This window comes from Trichechus manatus, unplaced genomic scaffold (genome assembly GCF_000243295.1).
Source record: "Trichechus manatus latirostris isolate Lorelei unplaced genomic scaffold, TriManLat1.0 scaffold00013, whole genome shotgun sequence".
NCBI classification, from domain to species: domain Eukaryota; kingdom Metazoa; phylum Chordata; class Mammalia; order Sirenia; family Trichechidae; genus Trichechus; species Trichechus manatus.
In genome coordinates, this window is record NW_004443949.1 from 6005719 (window position 1) to 6014912 (window position 9194).

A 9194-nucleotide genomic window follows, 5' to 3' on the forward strand; every position below is an offset into this window, starting at 1 on the left:
CAAAAATCTTTAATGGCTCTCAAACTTGTACTAATATTTTTAAGTCCTCCTCAAGGTGAGTCCAGCTCACCTTTTCCAGCATATGACCCACAATTCTCAGTCACAAACCCCCTGTTCTGGTCAGACTGGTATATTCACTGCCCATTTATCACTAAAATATATTTTCCACATTGTACATATTATCATTTTCATAAGAAATAGTAATTACATAACTTTCTATGACACTGGATACACAGTGTGCCGTATTTTAGTTGCCCCTTCATCATCTCCCTATCTACTAATGGACGTAACAGCTACTAACAGACATAAAATAAAGTATGTGCTTTAGGGGGAAATGATTGCCCTCTGAAGAAACCCAGAACTGTTGTTAAGCTATCTTAGTGGGGTAAAGGACAAAAGATTATTCTCCAGCACCAGTAAATCTAGCCCACTCTGAACAGGGGCAATAAATGATATCCACTGCCTGTAGGGGGCTTTCAACTTCTATTACCACTTTTTACCTTTTATCACCCCCTTTGATTGCCCCGGAGCCCTGGTGGCACAGTAGTTAAGAGCTACATCTGCTAACCAAAAGGTTGGCAGTTCAAATCTACCAGCTGCTCCTTGGAAACTCTATGGTGTAGTTCTACTCTGTCCTACAGGGTGGCTATGAGTTGAAATCGACGCAACAGGTTTGGTTTTGGATTTTTGGTTTAATTGCTCCTCCCTCTACCTGCTCTCTGTACACACAGTTTGGCACATACACATGGCTGTCTAATTAGTATTTAATCCCAGGAGAGAGGCACTTAGGCTTTCTCCTCCCAAGACATGAACTAGGGCCTGCTCGGATACCTAACTTTGGGGAACCTAGGCTAGTGATGTCGCGTGCTGTTCTACTCATCCTTGTCCTGTTTATTCTGTGAGTAATAAACTCTTGCTGATCATGCCATTAGAAGTGTCTGGTCTGGGTTCTGTTCCAAACCAACCTTCACTAAGAACTTGTGAAAACAGTGACACTGCATATGGGTACTTAAAGTCTTCTCTTCTACTTCAGCCAGTTCAAGTCACAAATCTTTTTGTTTAAAGGTATGTCAATAAGTTTTCCTCCAAAATTTTCACATGAAAAGATCCCAAAACAGATATAAAGTTGTTTTATATGACATTAAAGAAAAATGCTAAATTAATAACATCTTAAAATCTGACGTTTCAGTTCTACAACTTAACTACATTCTAACTCAAGTTAAATTTTATTATGACTTATTGTATTTATTTTCTTTAATAAGTAGGGCTTTAAAACTAATCAGTTCTGTTAGTTGTATATGTAAACAAAGCACAAATTATTAAACAGACTGACATTAATATACTTATTAAAAAAGAGTATTAACCAAAGTTATATTTGGTGATGAACAAAAGCAATAAATTTGTTTGAAAAACAGTATCATCTAGATGTTTTCATTCTAGTCATACAGAATAGCTAATGCTTTACAAAAGGGACAAATAAAATATTTTATTGTAGTAATAAGGAATTTTATAGAAGAGGTGACTAAAATAAACAGATAATCTATTTTTCAGTGTGCCTTGTAATTTCATAACTCATTAATTTTATTTCTGAACATATTGCTTGAATTAAGGTTGAATTCTGGTCTTAGCTGAACCCTAAACATCCAATTAATTATTTCCTATTTTGCTATTTATCAGACTTGTCTGCACTTTGAAATATTAACACTGGTGTTCTTATGGAATCCACATGGGGTTTCTGGGGTGGGAGGGAATTAGACAAATATTTCTTCAAATCATATTTTTAAAAATAGATTTAGAATCACCCAGTTAAAAGCAATGAGGTTTTATGTTACATAATTTTTTCATGTACCATAAAATCTAAACATTATCCCCATTTATACTGAAGTATAACGATCAGTTGGAATATTGAGAGACATGGAAGAAACCTGTTCTTATGTGCCGTCGAGTCGATTCCAACTCAGAGATGCCATGTGACAGGGCAGAACTGTCCCCATCAGGTTTCCTAGGCTGTAATCTTTATAGGAGCAGATTGCCAGGTCTTTTCTCCTGTGCAGTGGCTGGTGGGTTCGAAACGCCCACCTTTCAGTTAGCAACCAAGCACCTAACCATCGTGCCACCCGAGCGCCTTATGGAAGAACCTTAGTAAGGTACATACTTCCAAGGACCATTTGCCATCTGATGAGTAAAACAATTTCCCCAGTCCAAAAATACATATGTATATATAAAATAAATACATGTAAGTATATGCATGTGTGTGTGTATCTATATACTCCATGATGACCTCAGAGACAAGTTCTAAAGATTAGAGAAAGCTCATTTTATACCAGAATAATATGCAAAGACAAAGAAGTAACCTCAGGAAAGTTCACCAGTATGAGTCTACTAGGCAAATTACATAACAAGACTGGTTCTTAGTTTCATAATTCAAGATACATTTACCTTGAAAAGCAGCTGCATTTCGCGATATCAGAAACTTTAATGCAGAGCTGGACGTTTGAAGCACCTGCTGCATATCTTGGTGAGCTGCAATTTGATATCGCTCCTCCATCTTCTTGGTACAACACGTGGGGTTTCTGGATATGCAAACCTGAAGATCAGGTCCTGGAACACATACAATATTTTCCAGAATCATCATCAGTTCATTTAACAAACATTACATACTACGTGCTAGGCATCAAGATCAGCCTTCCACACAAGGGGTTCATGTTGTAAGTGAAGGACTGATTTAACAGAGCACCTACTATAAGGAAATCTATCTAGTGTTCATTAACACAACTATGAAAGAATATATTTCTAAAACCATTAACTCTTTGCTATTTCATTTACATTTTGATCAAATATTAAATATTTCCACTCAATAGAAAAAAATTAACTATTATGTAAATAGTGAGCTAAATCACATCAAGTTATTTCTTTGCTTATTTTAACAATTAAGCCAAATATACTTGAACTAAATACATTATACAGAATCATATAGGTTAAAACAATTACTTTGCCGGAGGAAATGAAATGGAAATTTGTTCAATTAAAGGTCAAAAAATCTTCACCTGAATTCTCAGCTCACCAACATGCTTGTGCTTTTGAAATAAGTCTTTATCTGTACTATGATATGACTGGAGGCAGGTAATCAAGCCCCCATGGGCGCAAGCCTCCGCACCCAAATATCTGTTCACCACCTAGCCTGCTGTTGTCAATGGAGACTACAGCTGTGCCTGGGAAGACCTTTGGCAGAAAGGACTCTTGAGAAGGTTTCTCCTTGCTTTCCAGAATGGTTGGGAGCATGGGGTGTCTTCTTGTCAGGAACTTCCTCCTGGGAGCCCTCCTTAGCCTCTGACCTACAATGACAAGAAGACAGCATGGAGGACCAGAGCCCGGACCAACTGTTCTGCTAATCAGGTGGGAGGGTTGAAGGAGAGGAAGCTATTGAGCTTCTGCCTGCGTGAGGAGCACCAAGACAAGCTCTGTCTCGCTGGACTCAAGATGGAGTTGGCCAGACTGGAAGGACCCCAGGGGTTGACAACTGGTCACTACATGCCTGCACCATTTCAGCCTGATGCTCCTCCTTCCTCAGGAATCTGGTTGTCCTGGATGTGCTCTTCAGCCTCAGCCAAATGTCCTATTTGGAGGGTCAGGGACTGAAAGACGTATTTCAGAAACCTTACTCTTTTACTCAACCAGCTTTTGTGCTATGTACACATTTGCTTTCCTTAAGTTCTCAAGGCTTCTTTCAGCTAATAGAGCTCTTATCCCGACATCACACACTCTTCTCTCCTAGGCATCAAGAAGGCTTTGGTAATACAGAGTTATTTAGATTTTTCTGAAACAATTTCTGCTTCCATTTCATACACATATAGGTCTTCACAGGCATGGGATATGTTCTCATTCTATTTGCAAAGATTCTTCTCTATCTTTATGAGTATATTCTCTCTCAACTCCAGACTGAATAAAAATGTTTCTTCTTCTCATTCCAGTTTAGGAAGGACTTGATGTTTCTGATTGAAGGACAGCTTTTTTGGTTTGGAGTGCTTTGATATGATTTTTAAGTGTAGTGATTATTTTAGTTTCTTTAATTAATTTCTTGTACAGTTGTTTTTTCCTTTGAGAGTTTGTAAATAAGTGTTAAAGTCAGCCATATAAATCAACACTCCTTTGGATCATGGACTGAGATATCGCCATTTTCTGATGTCTTTGATAGATTCAATTCTGCGTTCCCATGATCCATACTGTCCCAAAAACTGCAGCCCAGTCACTCATCTTTAGGAAATGTTCTCCTAGAAGATCTATTTGACTCTTGGGGAGCAATGCTCCATAGGCAGTTTAGAGTTTCCCTGCTTTTTTTTTTCTCTTCAGTAAATTTCCCCACTCTTTCCATTTCTGAGGTTCTTTTGAGAGCAGCCTTATGTTTCTTAGAAGATAGGAAATTTTCTCTAAAGACTTTCGGACAATCCAGAGTTTTTTTCCATTCCTATGATGTGTTCTCAAAGATGTTTTGGTTGCAGCTTCCTGATGTTGAATTTGCTTGGATGTGTATTCTAAGGACTTAAGTCTTGCTTATCTGTCAGCCATCAGCTGAACTTGCTGCAACAGTTTTATTTCTCTTCTTTCCAAGCTTTTCTATAAGTATCTGTTTTAAGCTCACAGAATTACAGCTTTCTAAGCTCTATTCATAGTCTTCATGTTGCCTTTATCTGGTAATTCATTCTCGAGTTTGGCTTCTAGTATGGTTGATTTAAGGTCTTTCAATTCTCTTTCTATATGATGAAACCTCTCAACAATTCGATGTCTTTATTCCAGAAGGGCAAAGATTTAGCGGCAAGTTCTTTGTCTCTCCTTGCATAGTAATAACTCACTATGACTATAAAAGTCATTCATCTCCCACAGCATTCCTTGGTGATCAGGGTCTGCTGTAAGGTCCCCCAGAACTGCTGCCACTACCTCGCACATGCCATCCAGGATCAGCGTCACACAGAGCATCAAGACCATCAGAGGACCCTCTTGACTCCTGAGGCCACTGCTGAGTTGTCTCAGGTTGCTAGGAATCAGTTGCCACAACACAAGACAGAGCCCTGCCACAAGCATTCTGCCCAGAACCTCCCAGATGCCTAGTAACCAGGTAGACCTCAATAGAGGCCAGGGAGGGGACAAGAAAACTGTACCTCCCAATATTCCCCACACTAGGCCTACAAAGTCAATGATCATGTTACATAAAACTGAGGATATGGACTAGGCTCTGTCAACCAGAGGGAGATAGCCTGTAGCTCTGGCCCTAAGCCATTCTTGTTTTCCCCAATAGCTAAGGAGATACAATCTGTCCACACCTGTAACCATTCTGTGTCACTGGTTGGGAAGCTCCACAGTGAGGACTTACAGTCCACTGATATCAGTCATTGATCCTCATTCCCTTAAATAAAGTTTTCATCATGTGGCCTTAGAGACCTAATGCAGTCTACGACAACCAGAGAAGTCTGTGACTCTCGGAGCCATCTCTGTTTTGAATCTGGCTAGCTTTGAGTGTGGAGAAGGGTGTGAGAAAGGTTATGATGGGCCCTGTATAGAGGTTCAACTCACTCCACTAATTTCACCGTAACATGTAAGAGAGAAGCAACTGGAATTTCAAAGTCTTCACATTTCAACAGTGTGCCTAACTGTGTGATCTTTGATTCATTCTCATTTTTCTCTCTGAATGCTCACACAGAGGCAGCTTTGCCCGGAAGGGGTGGTGGCTGACAATCCATAATAAATATGTAACAGTAGGAATGTGTCAAGAAGCAGCAACTTACATGTAGCAGTAATTTAAAATAAAAACACAATAGAAATAAAGATAAAAGCATAATAGAAATAGAAACCTTACGCTGGCCTGACAGAGACTGAAGAAGCCCCGAGAGTATGGCCCCCGGACACCCTTTTGGTTCAGTGATAAAGTCACTCCTCAGGTTTACCCTTTAGACAAGGATTGGACAGGCCCATAGAACAAAAAGAGACTGAAGGGGCACACCAGTCCAGGGGCGGGGACTAGGGGGCAGGAGGGAACAAGAAAGCTGGTAATGGACGGCCCAGGGTCAAGGGGGGAGAGTGTTGACATGTCGGGGGGTTGCTGGCCAGTGCTGTAAGGCAGTGTATATACTAACTGATGGGAGGCTGGTTAGTCCTGTGGACCTTCATCTAGGGAACAGTAAAAAGAAAGAAAGAAAGAAATAGAAACCTTAAAATACACAACTATTATATAATTCCAAGAGTATAATAGGGAATTACTGGAAGTATTTACTCTAAAATCAGAAATAAGACCACCATGTCATATTTACACACTCTAAGTTAATGTTTACCTTTTCTTGAAAAAAAAGTTACATGAGGCTTATAGCTGTCACTATGGTAAACGATACTTAGAACAAGCAAAGGTAACCTCGTTGGGTGCTCCAGGAAACACTTGCTCTTGGAAGATAAAACTGAAACAGCTAAACAGCCTACTTATCAAGGCTAACAGATTGCCCCTTATGACTCCTTTCAACATCATCACATTCTTTGATTCCCCAATCTGGAAAAATTCCACTCATTCCCAAACAAAGTATTAAGGCTTTCTAAGACTTACCATAAATTCATCCAGCCCAGGCCCTAGAATCCTATAAATATTTTTAAGCCATATACTGAGTTTTATTACATTCAATAATCAATATTGAATTAGCCAGAATTATTAAAATCAAACATAGAAGTAAATATGTAAACTATAGGGTCATTATAGGGTCTCTATGAGTCAGAAGCAACTTGAAGGCAATGGGTTTTTTTATATAAACTATACAATTGGAAGCTATTGTCAGCTTCTGAGAGTGTGCTGTTATCAAAATGACTTACTCTTTATCACTTCTTGTTCAGCAAGAAGAAAAAAGGAATTGTAATGATTCCTTCTGACCTTGTTTTAAAATTTTTTCTTTTTTCATTTATTTGGTGAAAATATACACAGCAAAGGATACACCATTTCAACAAATGGAAGGAAGGGAGGGAGAGGAGAAGAAAGAACAGAGGCAGGAAAGAAGGAAGGAAGAATATCCCCTGAGGAGCTTTTTAAAAGTACAGAGTCCCAATTTCTACTCCTAGAAATTTGATACACTAGGTCTGGAACGGGGCCGGGAATTTCCATTTGTCTGAGGCATCCAGGTGATCTGAGAAATACTGTCATAGTAGCCTAGCTTGACAAACTGGATTACTTAAAAATGTAACACCTTTATATGGGGAAAAATAAATAACAACAGTCAAAAGGAAAGCTAGGACATATGTAACGGTCAAATTTACAAAAAGTGTTTTGAATAAATAAAATGTTGTACAGCGAAACCTGTGAGTGCCGGAACTTGATGGGATTGCCTTGTTTTTCCGGGACTCACAAGTTTTCCACCTTTGACAAGGTGCAGTCTTACCACTTTTCTATCACTCTCTATTAGTGGAAAATATATGAGTTTTCCTTCTCTGACAAGTTTCTGCCTTATACAGGTTCCAGTGAACGCTGGTTTTACTGTATATACAAACAATGGAATATTATTCAACCACAAAGAGGAATGAAGTTCTGGAGTGATGAAAGTGTTCAAAAATTGATTGCGGTGATGTTGTACAACTCACTGAACATACTAAAAATCACTGGATTTTATAAATTGGTACAACTGTATGGTAAATGAATTATATCTCAATAAAGTTGTTATACATAAAAATATACATGGAGGGGCTTGCAAGAAAGAGCAAAAGAATTGTACATTTGGAAAATTAATTCTTACCATTAATTTAACAACTACTTATAAGTGCCAACTCATGGTCATTAACTATTCTAGACTCTAGGATACAGGATAAACAAGACAGCCTGTTCCCTGAATTCGTGGGGCCTAAGTTCAGGGCAAAAACATGTGGTCCATATGGCAGCAGATTATATGTACCTGATACATGCTCTCCACAATCCTTTGTAAGAAGAGCAGACATACAGAAACTTAAAAAAAAAGAAAAATTGCCACAATACGATAAACTAATGGTGAGAAAACATAAACCGATCAAGGCAGAATTTGCTGGTGAGTGCAGAAAAATTTAAATGTACATAATTGTACATACATCAATATGGTGAATTTTGTGGTATGCTCAATAAAAAGTTAAAAATATATATACATTTTTGTATGTATATTTGTTGTTGCTGTTGTTGTGTGCTGTTGAGTCAATTCTCACTCATAGCAACCCTACAGGACAGAGTAAAACTGCCTCATAGGGTTTCTAGGCTGTGTAATCTCTAAGGGAGCATATAACCAGGTCTTTTCTCCTGCAGAGCAACTTGGTAGGTATTGAATATTATCAATTATTATAACTTTTTCCAATACCAGCGCTCATCTGTCATTTTGTCATATTGTGGTGGCTTGTGTGTTGCTGTGATGCTAGAAGCTATGCCACTGGGATTTCAAATACCAGCAGGGTCACCCTTGGTGGATGGGTTTCAGAGGAGCTTCCAAATAAGACAGACTAGGAAAAGAATGTGGTGGTCTACATCTGACCATTTTGTATCAGACAATCATATGGTCTACTATGCCAGGAATAATATATTGAAGAGGAATGGTGTCACATTCATCCTCAAAAAGCATTTTTCAAGAACCATCCTGAAGTACAATGCTGTGATAATATCCACACGCCTACAAGAAAACCAGTTAATACAACTATTATTCAAATTTACACACCAACCACTAATGCCAAAGGTGAAGAAATTGAACATTTTTACCAACTTCTGCAGTCTGTAACTGATCAAACATGCAATCAAGATGTACTGATAATTACTCATGACTGGAATGTAAAAGTTGGAAACAAAGAAGGATCAGTAGTTGAAAAATATGGCATTGGTGGGACTTCCAGCAACATGGGGCTCTAGGCAAAAGCACCACGCTGTCCCTACACAGCAAAGATCCAAAAAACTAAGCCAAACACAGAAAACAGCAATCCTGAAATGCTAAACATCAAATGAAGAGATAAAGAACTCAGCAAGCACCAAAAGGAATAAGAAACTGACAGAAAACAGAGAGTGAGGAGACATACATGCAGAGGTCCCCTATCAGCTAATGCAGCACGGATCCGCCATCCTGGACTCCTATCAGAGACCAGCAAATAGGGGGTACGAGAAAGCAGCTTCATGGAGCTTCCAGCAGGAGACAGAACAACTGGTAAACAGCAATATACACTTTCCC

General features: G+C 38.8%; 1 protein-coding gene across 1 annotated transcript in view; it reads right to left on the reverse strand.

Annotated features, from left to right (window-relative positions):
• GPC5 (glypican 5) overlaps positions 1-9194 on the reverse strand; it is a 1611475-nt gene that overhangs the window by 1538939 nt on the left and 63342 nt on the right. The window contains exon 2 of the mRNA XM_004371398.1: positions 2440-2601. Within this exon, the coding sequence (XP_004371455.1) occupies positions 2440-2601 (162 nt within the window). The remainder of the gene's footprint in view (positions 1-2439; positions 2602-9194) is intronic.